Below are 22,633 nucleotides of genomic sequence, written 5' to 3'. Positions count from 1 at the left end.
TTTGGGATACCAGATAGCAAGTACACTGAGTAAGAAAGAAGGATACAAGCTCTACGGTGTTTTGATTGCCACTCTGACTTTCGTAGCTGGAATACCTGTTAACATCTGCTCATCAGAGCTGATTAAGTCCAACAAATATCCCATCACTTTGTCGCAGTGCTCAGTAATCCCGAGCTCAGTAAATTATCAGCTCTCTAAAGACCTATAAAAAGCATAACTTTCTGAACAACATTTTTCACTTCCCCACTGAATGATTCAGTCTCTTTTCTTACAAAACAAAAAACACCTGAACAGAGCTTCCCGCTACAGAGCAGCTAATGACACTGGACCCTAAACTGTCAAAATACAGCTACCTGCATCCATGCAGCTTTACACATGCACTCAACATCTACATCTGTCTGAAAGCGCATACAGACAATGGCTTGTCTCTGAACAAAGGTACATGCTAAGGCAAAGTGAGCATGGATGTGGCCCATGCTGAGATTCCATCATTTCTGTCATCAAAGTTTGTCTGAACTTTCATTTCCATAAGCAATTTCTGCAAACACATCTGAGGAACTGATTATTTGACGTGACCATTTGTGTTGGCAAAATGATCTTCTAATATATCCCAAATCAACCTCTGAGTATTTAACCTTCTCCTCAAAGAATTCTGCATGTAGAGCAGTGGCTGTCAAGCCATTGACTAGCTGTGATCCAAACAGCTGAGAGATGAATGTGTATACCCCTCAGCTTTAGAATAAGTAATATGGACCACAGTGCTTTTCCACCAGGTTCATAACACAAGAACCTCCAATTCACATATGTTCCATATGTGAAGAGCAATCAGATACCTTGCTGCTACACATACATTAGTTTACAAACAGCCTTTCTAAAAACATTGCCCAATGCCAACATACAATTTGTGCCAGTCACTCAAAGCTTTGTTATTGTTAAATTCAATTTGCTTTTAACAGAAGGAAAGCCTTTACCTCACTCTGTAGCATGTGGGCTCTTTTGGCCCACTTCATCTTCATGTCTTCTGGGAGTGCTGTAAATTCATGGAGTATCTTTCTGTAATCTTGATCACTTGCTAAGGCCTGGGCTTTCCTGGCATGGACAAGATTCACCATGTCCATGGGCAGATGGTACTGAGACCACACTTCTTGGGATCCCTTTTTATACTCCTGTTCACTCTGTAATTTGGCAGCATGCAAGCAATGCAGCAACCTGGTGTCATCCAGAACACTTCTGGCACCAATGTGCTTTCCTCTCTCCATCACAAAGTTGTGTTTATATTGGTACTAAAAATAAAAACAGGTAAAAGTGAAAAAATGACAAAATTAGACTGGCTAGTCTAGCTAACTAACTTAAGATAAGTCACTGAAACATCTGTGCTGTCTGTAGAAACAGCCAAGATATGCATCACTAGAAAGTAATTGTTTGAATGTCTCATTGCTCTCAAATTTAAATACCACAGTAGTTGCAACATTAAAGTTAAGCGCATCTCAATAATTCCATTAATATTCCCAAAGCATTGATCATGCTTAACTTCAGATCATGTACTTTTATTATCTCTCACAGAATTTTATTCCCATCACTAGGAATAAGAACATAAGAGAAACAAACAAAAGACAGAAGGAAAAAAAAAAATCGATACAAAAGAGAAACATCATGCACTCTGTAGCCTTCAGATTTGCAAATGCCACCCAGCTATTTTAAAGAGTAAATTCAGTTTTCCTGGATCAATAACCATGTTGAGAAGCCTAAGATGGTGGTCTGAGCACAAGAATAAGCACCAGCAACCCCTCATTCTCTTCTTAGCTGAGACTATGACTCTCCCTATGATCTTGCATTTATCCTCTCTGTGAAATAGTGATGATGATGATAATGATTATTTATACAGCATCAACAGGGTGCTTGGAACTTTAAAGGGAAGGCCTGGGCCCTGAAGAGTTCATAATGTAGTTGAAATGGGATAATAACACTTATCTACCACACAAGAGAGTTGTGCGTATTAAATTACAGTAGCTAATGTTTATAAAGTGCTTCCAAGATGAAGGGCCAAATTCAGATCTGTTGTAAGTGGATGTAATTCTATTATGGACCTGTATCCTTTATGGCAGATCTGAAGCTGTAACCAAAAGCACTCTGTAAAATACGGTTAAGTATACATTATAAATTACAGCTAGAAATAGTTGCTTCATAAAATGAATACACATGAAATATATTCATATTTTATCACATTAGAGATAAAATATGCAACTAAATACCACACAAAATGAAGACTTCTTTTACTAAATTTAGGTTAATTGTCAGGTTTTCCTAGAAATTATTACATTTCTTGTAAGGAAGGGATGAACTTAGGCTTTCTGAGAAAGAGATACCACCATGTCCGAGTGCATTGCAAACAACAATCCAAATGAGAGGATATTTTTAAAGGTAAGAATATTCATTTCCTTTATTTCAGAAATTAAGGGGACATATCCTTAATTGCCACTGATCCACTGCATAGATCACCCACTGATTTTCACTTCCTAACCAGACAGGCAGCTCCTGACTTTCAGAGATTCAAAGAACGCTCAGCTTCTTCTGACTTCATTTCAATTCAGGAGCACTGAGCACTTCCAAAAGTCGGCTCAAAGCAGGGTGGACAGAATTAGTGGGCACTTTATAATATGAGGAACTGAAAGCCTGGAAAGGAGCAGAATCCCTCTGATTAGTCTGTCTGCAAATACTTTAATTCACTAGGTATTTCCCACTGGAAGATATTTAACCGAGCTTGGTTCCCTATTAGCAGCAATTCTTCCTCTTCTTTTTTTTTTTTTAATTCACACAAAGAATCTCATTCATAAGTAATATATTCTGTCTCACACTTGTCTCACATGGTTGTGGAGTTGCTTTAATTTAGTAAAATCTGCTTTAGACATTGTTTTACATGAAGTTAACAGAAATTAGGCAAGAAGGAAGGTTGAATCATTCAACTCACATCACTGGCAATTTCTCTGGAGGCCCTGGCAGCCTGGAACGGGAGTGCTTCCGTTGTCAGCTTGTAGCCTTGAGCACGTAGATTATGCCAAGATTCTCTGTATTTTGCCTAAAGTAGGAAAGGCACATGTAGATTGCTGTTTCACTTTTAAATGCACAAAGGAACAAACAAAGGAACCCTCTTCCATTTGTTATTCTGCGTTACAGTCTCATTCTTCATAATCAAAGGACTTTCAAAAATTATCTTTGGGAAATCCTACTAATTCAGACAAAACATGTCTTGTTCTTTATGTAGATTTAATTTACTCACAACCATATATATGCTAATGGAGATAAATATCATTATAATCAAATCAGGGAAAGCATAAATAAAATAAACCTACAAAGTCCCCTACTTATCCATCTTCCTTGCCACTGCCCAACCCTCCATCTCAAGTAAGTATAAGAAATACAGAAGAAATTCTTACATCACTGAGGTTAGCTGCATTTATTCTTGCCCGTGTAAACTCAGGCAGACCCAGTGTTGGTGTATAGTGATGCTGACTGTCCTCTCCCGCTGCTTTATACAGGCGCTAGGAAAGAGATCAAAAAGACAATTGTAATTAATTTTCTCTATTTTTTCAATAATATAACAGCAATACTTGTTTATGATTGACAACTATAGTCAGCCAGGACAAAACAGAGCTAAGAATATTTTTATTCTTTTATTTTTTATTTTCTTCAATTGCAATTGCATGGCTTTTTTTTCTGGGCATAAAAAACTTTTACATTAATTTTTATACATATATCATGATGCCAACCCACTTATTCTTAGTCTTGCATTGATACGTTCCCAGCAGGCCAAAAGTGGACCCAAAAACATTAAGGGTACTATGAAGGTGTGTTAAATAAAAGGCTAGGCATTTCTGGTAGACTTGCCACATTTTCTAGCTTGGATTTTTCCTCACGTTATTACAGACGATTTTGATAATTTGCCTAGGGGTTTTGTCTTGTTTTTCAAAGATTAGAAAAGTGATTCTTTTTTTAGGAGCCCTCTAAAGTGGACCATACTATGCAAATGAGCTCCCTCAAGAACACCCTGATCTTTTGAGGCTCTGTTTCATGTAAAAAAATGTGATAATGGGACTCTATCGTATGGGCACTATTTAAGCTTTTTAAAAGAGATTGAATTGAAAATGGTATTAAATGTTTGGAAATAATAAAGTGTGATCTAACTGTGAAAAAGCACAAATCAGTGATGCTTGCTTTCTTTTTGATGCATTTTCCATTCAGAACAGGGTTGTCTCTTTCCCACTCTTCCATTCCTAGCTCACTGCATTTTGAAAAGCATATTTTCTGATTCACGTTAGGAAAGCCTACCTCATTAGCAATCATATTGCTGAATTTTGCATGAAGGAGGCCAGGAGAGTCTGTCACCGATGTGTACTTGAAGGAATGTGGCTGCTGACGATATTTACTCTGAGTTCACACACAAAGAAAAATGAACAGAATAACTAAATTGTCTGGCAAGATAAAGGACTTTTTCCAATACCAGTGGCCTAGTATTGCTTTGTCTGCTTAAAACTCTACTTTGCAAAGAGTATGTGTCTATTAACCATCAGACTAATTTACCTTTTGCTACTCTGAATTTGATGCATTCAAGTCTCACAGGGGAAATGAAAAGTAAATCAGGAACAAAAAAAAAAAAAAAAAAAAAGAGCTGCTACCCTGAATACAGTAATAAGGTTCTTTCATTCCTTGGTGTCATTAATGCTGGATAGTGGAATTACAGCAAAGGCAATCCAATCCAGAGGGAAGGTGCCGCACAAGTCTGCTGAACTTTTTTGTGGGAAAAATAAGGTTCCACTTGGCCTGTGGTCCTATGCCAGAATTGTGAATAAAATAACTGAAAGATCACTGCAAGCAGGGATCCCTTCGCTAGAATACAACTAGGAAGAGCACTCTTTCTTAATTTCACATCTATGTGAATATGGGCAACACATCCAAGATATGAAAGTAGCAGAAACTGTAAGAAGAGAACACAAGAGAGGAAATAAAAATCCAGTTACAGAGGGGGAAAACCACAGCACAAGAAGGCAGCAAGTAAAAAATAGACTAAGACTGTAAGGCAGGAGCAGAGCTGAGGCCAGTGTAATGTATTGGGCATTCTGCAGGCCTAATTTTGGAGAAACAGTACAAGGTACTTAGAGATAGGCACAGCCTTACTTTTAGCTGAAAAAGCCCACTTAAAATCTAAAATACATAACATAATAAACAACCTCCTGGGACTGAAACACGAGAGAGAAGATTTGCAAAAACAGTTAGCAAAGTCTGCAAAACCTTGAACTCCATCATGTTCACCCATCTGCAGTTAGGACAGGAACGGAATGATCAAGGCAAGGGGAGGGAGCCTAGCATTATCCAGTGAGTCACTTTGCCACCCAGTTTAATAGAAAAACATCTGGCAAACTCGTGTTTGTAGTGGAGAAATCAAAACCCTCTTTTGTTACCTCGCTGATGAGTTCAGAAGCTTTCTTCTTTCCTTCAATCTCTAGGGCCCCTTGAGTAATACATCCAACTCCTCGCATAAAGTTCATGTCAGACCGGTATAAGTTCTAAGGAAAACCAAGCAGAAGTAATTACAAGTTTGCATTTGAGATGCCCTCTATTTATTCATCCAAAAATATACAATAATGGTATTCAAATAAATCCATTAAAAACCACAGAGAGTTCTTGTGTTTATGTATGTGTCCATGTGCATACAGCCCTGACAGATCTACAGTACAGATGCAAGATTCTGAGGAGTACTAAGTCTCATGAACACCAAATGACATTTATGCTCCTAACTTCCATTTGTAACCTTGAAAAAAACTTTTCCTAGAGACATGAATTTCATTCATATATAATACCTAAATCACAGCTATATATTATTTATTTATAAACATATAAAAAATATGACCAGTTTAGAAAAGTGTATGAAAATATTTTTAAATGAAAGCTGGTAACTTCTTAATAAGTAGAATTCCAGCAAAACACCCTTTCTTTTAAACAGTTCTGAATAGTCATAAGTAGGGAACACTAACGAAAAACAGCACTGAGCCACTGTATAGATTTTGTTTAAATATTTTCTAGACAACCAAACCCAGCAGTGACTCACTGTAACTATCACTTTTTTCAAAAGGTACCAATAGGTTACAGGTAGATACATTCTGACAAATATTATTTCATTTGATGATGAGAATAGTGAGGAGGAGGATGATCATCTTATATTCTGCTTCAAAAGAATCATAAAGACCAAACTAGTAAAGAACACATCTGCTTACTCAATGGATCTTTGGAAACTGCTACTGCTTACTGAGGGAAGAACTAGCTTTAGTTAATGAGACGTTTTGCTTCAGCCAACCACTTATAATGGAAATGGGCTATGCCATCATTTTATTCAGCTGCCTAGGAAAACAGAACCAGCTCCTCTTCTATTCATGTCTGTCCATTGCTAATCTCAAAGGCATCACGGTGTTCTGTACAGCATAAATCCTTTGTGAGCTGGAAGGTAAGAGAGGACAACACTAGAGCTTGGTCCTCACCCCTTGCCAGATATCAGCACCAGCTGGTAAGAGAGTTAAATTCTGCTCTCTGAGATGTGTTGCTGCCAACCAGCTTTTCACTCCCAATTCAGAAGAGAGGCATGGATGGAAACCTGCCTCAGAGTCTCCGATTACACGTGTTTTCACCTGAGTTAGGGCAGCACAACTGGCATCAGATGTTTATACTTTGTTTGAACACAGTCTGCCATCTTTAATACTGTTGGCTGAAAGTGTTAAACTGATATACAGTAGCATTTTGGGGCCAGACGTATTTTTAAGATACAGCCCCCACCGAGGTCTCTGGAGGCAATGTAATCTATCAAAACCCCTTTGCTGAAGGCTGTGTCTACAGACACAGCCTACCCTTGAATTTGTAAGGCATTATCCAGTCAATCTTACTCAAGATTGCATAGGGGGCTAAACTCATCCTTTTAGAACTTCAGTGGTTATGTCTTGGGCCAGAGTTTATGTCTCCTACAAATCAGATTTTTAACAATAGGCATCTTTCTTGTGGAGGTACACATGAATTTCACCCAGATGCAAACCAACTCAAATACCAGCTGGTAAACAGTTTGCGTGGTTAGCAAGATCTTAAAAAGAGTATTTCACCAACAGTGCAATCATCCTCACTTGCAAACATTTCTCTGCCCAATCATCAAAGAGCAGTATACTTTATCTCTCAGTATAGTGTGATCACACACGTTGTACAACTGCCCAATAAGATAAATGTCTTATTCCTGAATCTAATCAAGGGGGAACAGCCATTGTTTATCCCTCAGCTGCTACTCAAATACATACTGTCAGCTGTCATGATTTGGAACAGAACTATCTTGCATCAGAACCAACAGGGAAATATCGCTGGGATGTTTTGCAATTACCTCACTCTGTAGTTTGTATGCATTCTTGGCACACTGCAATCTCACATCATCAGTCAAAGAAGTGTACTGGTGTAGCAGCTGCCTGTATTCCTGTTCACTGACCAAAGACTGGGCTTTCCTGGCATGTACCAAGTTTATCATATCCAGTGGCAGGTGGAAGTGAGTCTTTGTATCCTCAAAACCTTGCTTATATTTCACCTATCAAATTAAAAACAGACCACATAGATATCACAACATGATAATTAGAATTCAGGTTTTGATCAGAAGAGATTTTTTCCATATTTCTTCAATTTTCCAGTATAAATTATTCTTTTTAAAAGCAAGTTCCCTAACTTATTTGACTATACTGCGAATGTTCAGTACTTATAATTAGGATATGTGGCAGCCTATTCTTCATCAAAATAGTAGCCATCTACATTATATTCAAATAAGCTGAAATTTCTTTTTTTTCTAAAACTAGATACATTGAATCTATAAAATTATCAAACTGGTAAACAAATTCTTAATTCACTGCATTTCTAGAAAGTACAACAAAAAGGTAAAGTTACTGCATGAGGATAAAATGCAAAGAGCCATATTTACATTAGAATTAGTACAAATCCTCACTCAAAATATTTGTTGGTCTCTATTCATTTGGCCAGTTCTATTTGATAGTTCTAAGTGTTGTTTTTAGTGCTGGGTTTTTTTCATTTGTTGTCTCCGTCCAGGAAAAGAAAGGTGTAGAAATCTTCAAAGAACTTTTTTTACGTTACATTTCCCTATCAGGCTGTGCAAATTTGAGATGTTCAGGCTGTTGATCAGATAATGAACATCCAGAGTTATTGATGATCATCAAACTGACTTAGAGTAACCTGACAGATGCATGAATTCTTCAGACACTTATTGTTACCTGTATCAGCCTAAGCATACCATCACCACAAGACAGAATCCCAGTACAAGCCCAGCAGTCACTGAAATCCATGAACTCTCCCATTTATATTCACAATCAGGCTCATTGTAGACGGTTTTGGTAAGAAGATAAATAGTTCTTAGATTATTTATGTGCTTAAAGTCAGGCAAATATTTCACTGCTTTCTGGATCAAGCCACTGTGTTCAAAATGCACTGAAGAATTGCAGTTATAGGCAATGAACAAATGATGTTTCTTAGCATATTGCAAGACCAAGTGGGAACCATTCCCCCACCAAAAAATTCCAACTCGAAATTTCATTAACTCATTCATCCTTTAGTCTTTCAGGAAAACAGTAAATTGAAAACAATCATTGAATAACTTTGTGTCTCTACCAAATTTAATTTAATTCTGTATAAAGACCACTACTGATCCTCAATTAGACCTGCCTCTGAGTAATACTTTTGCAGAGTAAAATATTCCATGTTAGGCAACAGTGATACACAGCAGAGGATTGTGCAAGAATGCAGAGTCTGCTTTTATTGTAAAAATAATGTTACTGTAAATAATGTAAAAGAATGGTAAGAATATCATGATTAGATAAAAATATCTGGAAAGTGGGAGAGAAAACCCTAGGTTTTAAATAGTATGTTATTCCACAGCCAAGCGCATCTTCCATGAGGAACTGCTCACTGTTAGGAAACCAATTCCAAAATGCCCACATCTTTTTTGTACTTACATCACTCTGCAGCAATGATGCATGGACTGAATGAGCAATGTGAATATCACCATCCAGGCCACGTGAGCCAACCATCTGTCCTTTCATTTTCTGAAATGCCTCCTTATACTTGTGCTAAAAAGGAAATAAGAATAGAAATGTGAACAGGAATGAAGAGAAGTAAGCATTAGTCAGATTGTTAAAACCTGAATAAAAGGGTTTCATATTACGGAAAGAGAGTTATGGAAAATAAATTCTGGCTATAGTCAGTATCACTGAATTCTGGCTATACTCAATAAATCTGAATGAAACTTTAGTGGATGCTAGAAAGAACTCACCTGTGCAAACATTTTAGTATTTTATCCTATTTATAGAAAAACGCAAAAAAACACCAATTAACACTTACAAATGGCTTGGGTTGGCTACCTGCTATTGCACAGGTGGTGGAAGACAAGAACCTGGTGCAGGTGCTCAGAATCAACCTCTGAGGAGCCTCTCTCCATCTGCTCTCTAGAAAAGTCAGAACAACTGGTCTCCTATGCTTGAAATTAATCTGTGTATCTCTACAGTATTTAGAGGACACCTAAGATAAACCCCGAAGGGTAAAACTTTCTGAATAAGCAGTCTCTTCCAAAGCTTGACTAGCTAACAGTGGGTGACAGCTCCTGAACAATCCCTATGTTTGTCCAGTTACTACAGGAGGTAAGTTGGTCAACTTTGCTATGGCTGTTTGCTGTTACAAACCTTCCTTTGCTTAGTTACCAATACTTTATTGTGTCTGCACCTCTAAAAGCACAACTAACTAGGCCAAGGCCAGATGTGTCCCAGATGTAGAGTTTGCTGGACATGCTGTTTCCATCAAGAGTCACTCAGCAGGGCAGTCACAGTCTGGAGTGACTGACGTATCCTACTGGACAATATCAGCAGTAAGTTCACGTACATCACTTATGATTTCACCCGAAGCCTTTGCTGCCTGGAAGGGAATGGCATCTAGTTTCAGTTGATAGCCACCGTCTTTCATCTTTCCCCAGGATTCCTTATAGCGAATCTAGGAAATTCGGAACAGGAATAAAGTAGAGTTGCTGTTCACAGGATTGTCTCTATAGTGTTATTGCTATACTAGCAATGTAACCACATTAGTTTAATTCTATTCTAATGCAGAGGACTAACATAAATGAAACTATCAATACACAACAGGAATAATCACATGACCAATGTGCATTATAAAAATGTATTTGTTTGTTCATCCTTAATCTTTCTAACTTAGGACAAGTTTGATAAGAAGTTTGATTTCTCATATGACTTCAGAAACATTTAGACCATCGAATGATCACATACTGGGGAAAGGAAAGAAATTTCATATGACTTCCTAGGATAAATAGCAAAGCACTATCAGCTTTCTCACTTTTCTTTAAAATATTAAAGGTCAGGTATATACCTCACTGATATTCATAGTATTTAATTTGGCCTGAAGGATTTCAGGAAGATCTGTCGTTGGTGTATACTGGTGCTTTACATTCTCTCCATGCTCCTTGTACAGCCTCTGCAAATAGAGATGAATTTCAGTAGCAAGTACTCACTACACATTCAATCACTAGTGCAGACAAAAACACCAACAAATAGATTTATGGAAAGCAAAGATTACAGAAAAACGACAGCAGCATTAATAAATACAGGCAATTGTATCAGTTAAAAAGGATGAAAAAAGCTTTGGGAGTCTGATACACCTATCAGCTAGAGTATGCTAGCAAGTAAGTCCTTGAAGTTTAGAGTGTATAAATCAAAGTATATGAAAATTCAGATATTTTAATACTAATTTGCTAAGACTTCCAACATATTTGAACAGGGAGAGGGAGAATAAACAGCATTTATTAAGGATGTGCAGCCATGAGTGGCCCACCAACACTTTGAAATTCCACAGAAATTTGGGGAGTTGAAGTTCCCGAACATGTCTCCAAAGTTGTTCATTTTTAGCAGATAAATGTGATGTTAATTGTCTTGTACAATTATTCCAAATTTATGTCCAGAGCTAGTTGCAAGGAGGTGCTCAATAGTCAATGGCAAGACATTAACAAAAACTGCAAAGGTGACTGATCCCATCATAAAACAGGTGTCTATGTGGGTTACTCATATCAATCCTTGGAGGAAGAATATAGGGGTGGCCCAGGACTAGATAACTTTTGGATGTCTGCAGACAGATAAGAGGAGTTCTATGCAGTTAACTGGAACTTCCCCTACAATGGCTACGCCATATCTCTTTCACATTATTTTTCTTTCTTAGCTTAGTTTCTTCTTACATTGACACCATAATTTTCAGATGAGTACAGACAGCCACCTTTTTTTTTTGACCTTAGATATGACCCATGTCTTGACCACCCAACTTGAATTTCCCAGGCTATTATTCCTGTGTAAGGGTGTGAGACCCGCTAGATTAGAATTAACATCTCCATTTCACCCTGCTGCCACCTTCTTTAGCAAGTAGGCCCATTTGTATTGCAGCTACATAAGAAGAAAATTAATGAGAACTCCATGTGTGAAGTAGAGCAGCAGACTGATTTTTGACTGTGGCTGAGTCAAACAAAATGACTCATATTTATCCTGCCGGAGATGTAAGCCTTTTGGATCATATTAATTAAACCAAAGGCACAGAGACTGTAAGTATTACAATAGCATGTGTTTTACACAAAGTCTTTCATCTTCTTTTTCACTTTAAAAATATCTATTTTCACAATAAAACATCCTCTCATGTTTGAAACTTGTCTTTTTTGAGTGACTTTTGCTTATTATTCACTTCTGTATTATCCCAGTTAAGTCTACAATATTTTTAAATCACTCTTCTATTAAAAATAAACATGTTTAAACACCAAACAGCCTCAATTCCTCCCTTTAAGGTTTCCCCTCCTGGATTTCTCTCTCAGCAGGATGACAGCTTGAAATAATTTATAATTTCTTCGTTGTCATGCTGCCTTATATTTTGTTTCCAAAGAATAGGCAGAAACTGCAATTTGAAAGATCTATTTCAAAAGGGGAAAGAACCTCAAAGGTGTTCTTCCTCAATGAATCTGAAAAGGCCAAAAGTCTCTATAGGTCACAGGTCACTCTTACTCCTAAGTTTTACTTCTAAAAAAAATTGGACAGAAAGCCCTTTTTACGTGAAAATCCCATTCACTTCAGTGGGATCTCTATAACTTCCCATTCCAAGATAGAAACATGCTCTTTGTGAGGTGCACCACACCAGAATGCAGAAGTTTCGTGGTTCCCAAGGATAATCTCAGAGAAAGAGAGAGAAAGCCAGTGCTTCAATCAGGTCGTTCAAAGAGGATACCACTCTTATAATCATAATGTATATACATTATAACTTACATCCACAGCCTGGTTATAACTAATTCTAGCCTGGATCATCTCAGGAGTGTCTTTAATACTGGTAAACTTCAAAGCATATGGATGCTGACGGTACTTCTTCTGTTGAGCAGAAAAAGATCAAAGCTGTGAATTTTGTGCTGCACTTTCATGCTATTTGAAAGAGAAAAATCATAGGTTGCTGGAGATTAGAGTGAATTTGTGAACATAATTATTTTTCCTCTTTCCTCATCTTTATGTCGTAGGTACTTTCAGATTAATATTTGTTTCAATTTAACAATAACCTTTTGCCGATTAATATTAAAGTATTTTTCCCTAAATACAAGGAAAACATTTCAAAATCAGATTCTGCCTACCAAAATACTCCAGGACTCAGGATTTGAAAATATTTTCAGATTATTTCAAATACAGTATGACTGATTATGTTTTTTATTTATAGTTTCTTGAAGCAAGAAATGATATACAATTGTAGTGTGTTAATAATGGCAAAACTTACTGTTTCAGGATTTAGGATTCCTCCCAACACCTACAGCAAATCCGTGCAGCCATTAACACTGCTTAATTGTTATTGTATATCTTCTAGATAATAATATTCATTCCGCTTGCTTGAAAGAACCCATAGGAGCTTCTGAGAGATCTTGTTATATATACATAATTAAGATGAAAGCTGTTTGATGGCAAAATTACACTTTTTCCATATGGCCAGGTCACTAAAAGCTTCCCTTTCTGCATGAGTTGTCCTATACCCGTCAATACTCTTATCTCTTCTCCAAATAGTGTATACTAAATTTTCTCACTGCCTGTGATGAGCAACCAAGTCAATAAGCACGTTCATCGCTCTCCTGGAAATTGTTTATATCTCAGTATTCAAATCTAAAGGCATGTCATTCACCTTTAAATTGACCTGCGATCCACAGAAGTTTATTTGAGGCAACATCTTGATTCTTTGGGGACTCACAACACCAATGTAAAACATGTTAACTCTTTTAAGGTATTAAAAGGGTATGAGCAATGTTTTGGTTACAGAAAGAAATCCCTTAAAAATGAGCAATCTTACTGAGTTTAACTGGGGCCAAAAGTGGTTTACATATTGTCCTGATCAACTGTAGAGACAAATAAGAGTTGACCAAAACATCTCTACATAAAATTCCTAGAAATTATATTCTGTCAATTGTTTTTTAGCAGTATTACAAAGGCTAGTAACTGCGTGTATGTAAGAATGGAGGAAGGTCATAGCCACCTAAAAGTTAGTACTCACAAAAAGGTTGAAATGAACAACCTATCAGGTCAAATTTCTACTTCACAATTTTCACACATATATATGTATATGGCTATACATATACATAGGTTATATGTATATAACCTATACAGATTCACAGTTACTATTCCAGCCAGTATTGCTGCACTAGCTTTTATGAAGCTACCTTGCTTTACACTAGCTGAGGGTCTAGTTTATTGTGTCTAAAAAAATTATCCTTCTTCATTGTAGATGACAACATGGGAAAAAGTAGTGTTAGCAATCAGGCACATGTGAAAGGATGATCATATTTTTCTGGAGACACTACACCAGTGGTTATTCTGTTATTGAATGAATGGACCGGAGATTCCTGCATCATCAGTGGTTATCTAAAAATCCGCAGTATTCAGTTTCCTACTGCAGCAGATTTGGCCAGTAGGACTCTCTCCAAAACAACAGAAACATAATACTATGAACCTTTTAACCATTTCCACCAGAATCTCCTTTGAAGTCTTCATGGGACTGGCACAAAGGATTCTAGAGTTTGCCTTTTCCTGTAAGTGATATTGATTATAGGGAGAAATAAGGATGAAAACTACTTGGGCCGATAGCTAGCTACAGACAGAGATACCTATATGAATTTCAATTGCTAATGTGAATATATATGAAAAAGGAACAAGGAGGAATGTGTATCTGTTACAAAAGAAGGTTCTGGGTCCAATGACTGCATCTTTTCATCCATCTCTCCTGTTTTGCTTCATTAAAAAGGTAGGCTAGTGGGTACCAATTGAGCACTGTTTGATTGCCATTATTATTCATAATATCATTTGTCACCTACTTTGTTTTTGCAAAGGCTATATGGACTCCTACTGGTGTGTGTTTGGTATCTAGTTTCCCTCTAATTACCAGTCCTATCCCTGGTTTTGAGGGCTTTCATGTGGTATGCCTTTTTCTTTCCCCTTTGAGTGGAAATTATTTTAATTTTATACAGACATTTTGCACACATTATGCAGCAAATACTGTTACATGCTGTCATGAAATCTCACCTCACTAATGAGTTCTCCTGCCTTCTTAGCCTGCTCCACATTTAATGACCCAGTGGCTATCCATCCAGCTCCTTTCATCCAGTTCAAATCTGCTCTGTATCGGTTCTGACAAAGAAAAAAAAAGTCTTATTGTTGGTGTTCATACACTTAAAATGCCATTAAAGGATTCAGACATCTCAGGAACAACCACCAAGTCAAATTAGTGCCTGCTTTTGTTTTATTTACTATTGCACAATTGCAAGGAAAGGAAAAAAAATTACAGAATGAGATAGAAGTATCAGGATTCACCAGCACATGTGCAATATGCTTTGCAAGGTAATTTTTAGAAGTGGTCTACACCTTACTGTCATTTGTAATTTTTACTCTAATGCAGCAGTGTTTGAAAGATCATTAGTGATTTGCATTGATAAGAAAATTATACTTAGCATTTCCCAACCCCTGCCCTTTTGTTATACTGGAGGGAAAGCATTTTGTTTTGTTTTTTCCATGTCTTTAAGGAGGAAGAGCACAGGATTACTTCTCACTTTCCTCACAAAATCTTTCCTACCAACAGTCTACTGAATTCCAAAAACTTATGCAAGCACTACAGCTAGGTTTCTCAAAGAAGCCAGAAGGGCTTCAGCACCTATATCTCAACAAGACCTGTACACATATCTACCTTAGCTTCCTTGAAATGTTCTGATTTAAAACCTCAGAAGGGAAAGTCTGACTTATAGTAACCGTTTACAGTATCAGACAGTTCATCTGATGGTTAAACCTGAGCATGTGGTCTCCATATGGAATTTTATCACAAATTTTATAAGCATAAATTATTTAACCTCCCTGCACATTAGGTAAAAGAAATAATTGTACATCATATATGAATCCTAGTGTTTTATTAACATTTGAGGCAGGCTTTGAAGAAGTCATGCTCATAAACAGGATTATAACTACCCTCAGAAACACTACACACTTTAAATATATCCCTTGAGCAAATAAGTGGTTAATATTTACTGTTTTAATATTAACTGTTTAATAGTTGAAAAATTAGGTGCATAAATATGTCATGGCATTAAAAGCATCTGAAGAAACTCAGCCCTAAGTGCCTGAAGGAGTTGAATGAAAGGGTGTTGAAATAGATTAAGCTCTGGACTTACATCACTTTGCAATCCGTAGGCCCACTTGGCCCATGCCACTTTCATGTCAGTAGGCAGGGCTGTGTAGTGATGGAGAGCTGTCTTGTATCCTCTATCTGTGGCCAAATTCTGAGCCTTTTTGGCATGGACAAGGTTAACCATATCCATGGAGACCTGGAACTGATTCTTTGTGTCCTCAAATGCTTTCTTGTACTCCAGATCACTCTGCAACTTTGACATTTGAAGGGAATGAGCCATCTGCGAATCTTCCTCCACAGCTTTTACTCCAATCAGCTTACCCTTCATCTTCTCATAACCTTCCTTATATTTAATCTGTGAAATAAAAAATAGACCATGAGTAAATGACCTAAGCTGCCAAACTGACAGCTCTGCTAGTAGTAAAGCAATGGTCTATCAGTGTTGTGACACGCTTGGTCCTCGATATAAGCAAGAAGTCCATTTGCAAAAAAGAACTGGAATGCCTTAGAAATTAGTGAGTGCTTATAGAGAATAAACCCTTTCTCAATAATAATATGTTCACAAAAAGCTGCAAGAAATCTTTTCTTTTTGGTTCTCTCTAGGAAAAACAACATTCTTTAAGCACTGAGGTCAGAAGGTTCTTTCAGGAATTTTCTGGCCAGGCATATATGTATTAAGTTACGATGTTTCACAGGAGATTTCCACTTCATTTTGAGTTCTAAAATTCACCCTCAGGTCAAAATAAAAATAGGAAAATACAGTCAGCATGTGGGGAAAAAACTCTGAATTGCTCAGAGCAAACCTTCTGACTAATTACAGAATGCCAATCACCCAGACAACTCCTCCATTACTCCTTAGCACAAATTGAGTAAGGGTGGCTCAGGGCCCTGAGACATGTGTGACACATCCCCAACACTCTGGTAGCAACCTGGACTGTCAGCTGTTCTAAGAATAAAGAAGGCTGATGAAGTCCATACTCACATCACTTGCCAGATCCCTCTTTGCCTTAGCTGTCAAGAATGACAAAGCATCCAGACGAAGCACAAATCCTTTTTCCTTCTGCTTCTCCCAGCTACTCTTGTAGAGTTTCTAAAGGGATGACAATAACACAGTCTCTTCATTACTATAAATATATTCTATTTGTTTTATAGTCACAGTGAAATCTCTCAAGTAACATCAGACCAGCATACACTCCATGCCCAGCAACCATATATCTAAGCATCAGGTCCTGGTGTCTTTGCTTACATACTATAACTGTGCATACTGTGGGTACTGTAACCCCATTATCTCACTGGCTCCAATGAAACTGTCATTGTGCCACTCATCTGGAAGCATGTGGAAAATATACAGCTTCAAACTCTAAAAGTGACAAGTCTTCAGAACAGCAGATGTGACTAGTATTTAATTAAGAGCAAGTAATTACGCTTAGATATGAAGTTTTGACATCTAAAACATTTGGACCTTCTCAGAGAAGGAACCTAACTTTTACCTACAGAACAAGCATTTCAACAGCAGCTGTAACTATTCACAGGAGTGAGGGAATCCAAAGCTCTGTCTCACACAGTACCTCACTGATATTGGCAGCATTTGCTTTGGCCAGTATGAAGACAGGATCATCTTTGCTAATGGTGTACTGATGAAGAAACTGCTCTTTTCCTGACCTGTAGGCAACCTGTCCACAAAAAGCAAAGCATGGTTAACAAGCAGTAGTCTGTGTTTAATGTTGAAAGAATACCAATTAAAACACCAGAAATATTCAAGGATTTGTTAGGGTTATTTATTTGGTGAGTTAGTCTTTGGCATCATGACTTTTTTTGCCAAATCTGAATTTAAAAGCTGACCCACAGAGTCAGGTTGACCAAATTACTCATGGCTAAATTTCAGACTAGTAGTGAAACAAAATACATATCGGGATACTTTAATTCTCTTTACTAAAGTCAGCTACTTAACTGGCTATAAAGACGACATTAATTCATACTCAGTACAAAATGTATTGCAAGAATATATTAAACTGCAGCTACTTTTTAGGTGGAATGAAAGTCTTTAATAGGACACAGAAATAGTGAATTTTAGGCATGAAATGAAGAAAACTAAGCAATTGAATCTGCAGAGAAAATTTGTGACCTAAATATAATTGCTGACATAATACTCCAGTGAGGACTAACATTCTAATTTTAAATGAAAATATCAAGGACCTTTTGTGATCCAAGTAGCAAACATCTCCATTTTATATCCCAGGGCGACATCAACAGAGAAATGAACTGCTCTGTTTCAGAAGTCCATAAAGCTGTTGGAGGAGCTGTTCAAAAGCTATGAAAAGATGTTTCATTTCATAAAGTGTTACATTTCTTACATCTCACAGAAAAAGAAAAAAAAAATGTCCCTACTATAAAGCTCTAACTCCATGGTTACTGTTCTGAATTCAACACACATACAGAAAGGCAGCATTGTCCAGTACATAGGAGATAAGTAACGGTAGTCAGGAGACCAGCATTATCCTCTGACTCAATCTGGTGTCAACTTTGAGACATACAACACATCCAAAAAAGTCCCAGGTTTTTACTGATGCAGAAGAACAAAAAAAGGAAACATGGTAGCTGCCTGAAAAAGACCAATCAAGAAGCAATAATGCTTCATTCACATAACAGCTGAGAAGCTGACAGTATCTTCAGTTCAAGGCACAACATATTAGAAGTAATTAAAAAAAAGCTTGGCAAGTCACTACTATTCAAAAATCAGTTGGTCAGCAATTTTAACAACAGGTTCACCTTCTTTTTGAAACTTAAAACTGAGTTGCTGTCAGCTAAATCCTGTCAAGGAGTTCTGAAATACCATCTTTAAGGGCCACCCAGCCCCAAAGAAGAATAGGGAGCATTCTGAAGGCACCCCGTTTGGGAAAATATACCCACTTTTTTATTTTACTAAAAGTACCTTAATAGCAACAGCTGAAGAACATGTGGTCTAACAAGGCTGATACAGCATTAAGTAGTCTGAAAGGGTCCTCAGTGAAGAGAAATACTGGAAGAGAACCTGGGGTGGATGTTTATCAGTCTCTGTGCTAATGTCTACCTTGCTTTGAAGCACTGCCTGAGGACCAGCTAGGAATACTGTGTTTTCCCTCCAGCTTGCTTCCTCACTTTTACTGCCTCATGGATAACCAATTTTTGTGCAGATTACATTAATGTCTCAAGAATACTCAGGTATCCTCTCATGAATGCATTTCAGCCGTACTTGAATCCAGCCTGCACCACCCACAAGTTTGTCACCAAGACTGTCTTGCAGGGGCATCCCCCTGCCCCGGTCTCTCTTTCTGGTCTTAGATATCGTTTACAGGAAGCCTCACTTGCATATTTCCATTCCCATCAGAGTTTGATTTTTGTTGTTCCAGTTCAGAGAATTCATCATATAAACAAATAAAACCCCTTAGAAATAAATCTCAAGAAATTTCATATACTGAAATGTCGCATGACTGGGTTCTCTTCCACCACCATCTCAATGTACGTATCTCAGGAATGAACTCATTATGAGTAAGCTACTTGCAAAGAGACAAATTCAGTCAGGGACTCACATCACTCTGCAGTTCTTGGCTTTTCTTGGCATGCTTGATCTGAGAACTGTCAGCCACACTGGTGAACTTCAGAGCATCAGCCTTCTGTCTGTACTTTTTCTACATCAAATTAAAGCAAGTTATACAAAAGTTTCTACAATATTTACCTTCCCACAAAAATATAGTGCTTTCAAAAAGTACCCTGTAAATTCCCAAGACAGTTTTAGCACAGGTATCAACAAAATAAACTTCCAAATACTACCAAGTCCTAGTATTTTCTTCCGGGAGGACCCCAGTGGCAAGGAGGGTAGTGCAATAGTATGCCAAATAATTGTTGCTGACACTGCAAGCACGGATAATCTTTGGTGCCAGATATACTATCTACATATCTTACAAGACCAAGGTTGCACACCAACGAATGAGTGTCCTTCACAGACCGGGTATGGCTTAAGTCAGGACCCAAGAAAGGTCATGAGCTACACAGTCAATATTACTATCTCATTTTCTTACATGAGACTTCTCAAGCATATGCATGTGTTGTTCAAATCACTGAACATATGTTACCGAGATGTTTTTAAATTATTGAGATATTTCTAAATTATCAATTAAATTAGAAGAGGGAATTTCAGTGTCCTGAAAGCAACTTGAATTCAAAATCTCCACACCATCTCCCAGTTCTTTTCAAAGCAGAGCTCAGTATTGACACAGTCAAGCCTTCTTGGGAGCAACAGCTATGAGAGCCCTCCACAAGGCTCAAGTCTTTGATGTGGGGAAAAAAAATCATGCTCCATTCATCCTCCGGTACCAGTACTGATACAAAATCTATTTGAACTGACAAATTTGCATTGAGTCTAATGTTTCTAGTTTAGTAGTAAATAAGACTGCCCTTACTTTTATTCCATCTTACTTTTTGTTTTACATCTGAAACACACCAAAGTGAACAGAAAACTTCCACTGACTGCATCAGGCTTTGGATCAGGCCTTTTTGAATCATTGTCTCTGCCTGAGCCTTTTGCATCACTTATTTCAGAGCAAGCTAAGCATCTCTATCTTTGAGACAGTAAAAAAAAATGCACCACCCTATTTCAAGATCACAGTATAATAGGGAAGACCAAGCAAACAATCCTTGTATATTTTAGTTGAATTCTTTTTCTAATAGCTCAACCATGAAGTGGGGCATTCCACCTAGGAAGGGTGTAAATGTATTTTTTTCATTATCTAGCATTTCAGGAGATAAATCCATCTGTTTGAACTGATGGTGAACAGATCAGTTTACACTGTGTCTCTGCTAGGGAAACACAAAATAGAAGTTAAACAAGCATGTAGCACTTCAAAGAGGTGTTCATCGCTTTATTTTAGAAACCTGGAAGGGAGGAAACCAGATTAAAACCAGAATGTTTTGTCAAATTGCATGGAACACAATGTAGTGACATTCTGCAAAGAACTGACAAAATGCCAGGCTCTCTATGACAATAGAGATCTCTAAAATAATATCCACCAGTCTCCAGTTTAAGTGACTGTCAGCCATCTCTTGGCGTTACACAGCACGGGAATAAAAAGGCAGATCATTATGGATTAAATATTTGTGGAAGTGATTATTACTGCAGCAGGTGTCAGTCTGTCTCTAGCAAGACACTGGATCTGAGAGTAGCTGCTCTTCTTTTGTTTCTAAGATGTATTTTTTCTCCTTGCAGGAGCAGTGAGAGGATGTCAGAGACCCAAGGTATCAGAGAGTGTGATCTCCAGTAACTAGCTGGCTTCTGTTCCTTCCTCCAGCACTAAGTGGAATTTTATCCTTCTTGTCAAACTTCCCCTAATTTATTCTTATATCTGTCCTGTAGTTTTCCTAGCACTAGCGAGACAACTCAACCATAGCTAAGTAGGTGAGGAAGTGTACCTCCATAAGGTTAATGGCAGTGTGAAACTATGAATTAATCAAGGGAAAGTAATGAAAAGCAGCACAAGCTGAAGTTGCCAGTAAAGTCACAGCCCTTACTTGCCAAAGAGCAAGGAAATTTGCTATCCAAACATCTAACTTTTCAGCACTGTTCATTAAAACTCTAAGCACTTCATGTAGCATTTACCATAGGAATTTCTGATTCCTTTCAATGGTACTCTGCAAATGGGCAGCTGAATGAAAAGAGGTGGAATCACAATTATAGGGACCTCTGCTTCACAAACTTGACAGACGTCAATAATCGTATAATGGGAACACATACTTTTAACCTCTAACCCAGGATTTCCTAAGCTGTATAAATACCTAAACAATGCACATCAGTCCCTCCATTTCTCAGATTTCCTGTATTAGGAGTTCCTTACCTATTCCACATAATGTAGTGGAATAAGAGTTCATAAGCCTTGAATAAACAACAGACAGAAGCCTGAGCATTTTCCTTACCTCACTGACCAAATCTCCTGCCTTTTTGGCTTGTTGTATGTTAAGACTTCCTTCTGTGATACACCCAGCTCCTTTCATCCACATCAGATCTGCCCTATATCGAAGCTGTAGAGGAAAGTGACATTTATTGGCATGGGGAACACAGGGACAATGTTTGCATGTGAACATGTGCTCACTTTCCAGTTTCAAAGACGTTTTGAAGACATTTAAAAAAGTCATAGTGCAAATCAAACAGCATCCATATGAAATGAGAAATAATGTCAAACTGATGAAGTCTATAAACACTCATACTCCTTCTAACATTTAAGCTGAGTATATATCATCTTACATCACTCTGAAGACCATAGGCCTTCTTTGCCCATTTAGTCTTCATATCTTCTGGAACCACTGTGTATTCATGGAGTCTCTTTCTATAATCTAGGTCACTAGCAAGTGCCTGGGCCTTCTTAGCATGTCTCAGGTTTACCATGTCCATAGGCAGATGGAAATGGGTCTTACTCTCCTCAAAATCTTTTTTGTAGGCAATCTAGAAATAGAAGGAATGAAAATAAATTGTCTGTATCAGTGTATTGCAAAGCCAAACCTATCTTAAATCTCCAGTCTTGTTTGGGTCCTTATGCAGGTTAGGCAAAGAACACATGTAGAAATCATTTGTAGGCAATCTAGAAATAGAAGGAATGAAAATAAATTGTCTGTATCAGTGTATTGCAAAGCCAAACCGATCTTAAATCTCCAGTCTTGTTTGGTCCTTATGCAGGTTAGGCAAAGAACACATATAGAAATCAGTTCCTATGAGGGATCAGCAAAACAGATGGAAGGATGAATTTTGCAGACTCTAGAGACATTTTCTCTATTACAGTACATCTTACTTTTAAACATACTTTTATCTGCTTGAATGTTTTATCTAAAAGTGTTTATATTGGGGTTTTAACAGGAT

General features: G+C 37.5%; 1 protein-coding gene across 1 annotated transcript in view; it reads right to left on the bottom strand.

Moving 5' to 3' along the window:
* The window catches only part of NRAP (nebulin-related anchoring protein), a 53,005-nt gene that overhangs the window by 6,766 nt on the left and 23,606 nt on the right, over nucleotides 1–22,633 (bottom strand). Inside the window, exons 19-35 of the mRNA XM_010283874.1 lie at nucleotides 22,025–22,222; nucleotides 21,697–21,801; nucleotides 19,320–19,418; nucleotides 17,319–17,423; nucleotides 16,733–16,840; nucleotides 15,794–16,105; nucleotides 14,658–14,762; nucleotides 12,378–12,476; nucleotides 10,453–10,557; nucleotides 9,955–10,062; nucleotides 9,036–9,149; nucleotides 7,409–7,606; nucleotides 5,457–5,561; nucleotides 4,327–4,425; nucleotides 3,435–3,539; nucleotides 2,969–3,076; nucleotides 972–1,283 (exon numbers count right to left, since the gene is read on the bottom strand). Coding sequence (XP_010282176.1) covers nucleotides 972–1,283; nucleotides 2,969–3,076; nucleotides 3,435–3,539; nucleotides 4,327–4,425; nucleotides 5,457–5,561; nucleotides 7,409–7,606; nucleotides 9,036–9,149; nucleotides 9,955–10,062; nucleotides 10,453–10,557; nucleotides 12,378–12,476; nucleotides 14,658–14,762; nucleotides 15,794–16,105; nucleotides 16,733–16,840; nucleotides 17,319–17,423; nucleotides 19,320–19,418; nucleotides 21,697–21,801; nucleotides 22,025–22,222 — 2,385 coding nt within the window. The remainder of the gene's footprint in view (nucleotides 1–971; nucleotides 1,284–2,968; nucleotides 3,077–3,434; nucleotides 3,540–4,326; nucleotides 4,426–5,456; nucleotides 5,562–7,408; nucleotides 7,607–9,035; nucleotides 9,150–9,954; nucleotides 10,063–10,452; nucleotides 10,558–12,377; nucleotides 12,477–14,657; nucleotides 14,763–15,793; nucleotides 16,106–16,732; nucleotides 16,841–17,318; nucleotides 17,424–19,319; nucleotides 19,419–21,696; nucleotides 21,802–22,024; nucleotides 22,223–22,633) is intronic.

This window comes from Phaethon lepturus, unplaced genomic scaffold (genome assembly GCF_000687285.1).
Source record: "Phaethon lepturus isolate BGI_N335 unplaced genomic scaffold, ASM68728v1 scaffold18780, whole genome shotgun sequence".
NCBI lineage: Eukaryota > Metazoa > Chordata > Aves > Phaethontiformes > Phaethontidae > Phaethon > Phaethon lepturus.
The sequence above is the reverse complement of the archived record's forward strand: the minus strand, read 5'-3'. Positions and strand labels throughout refer to the sequence as shown.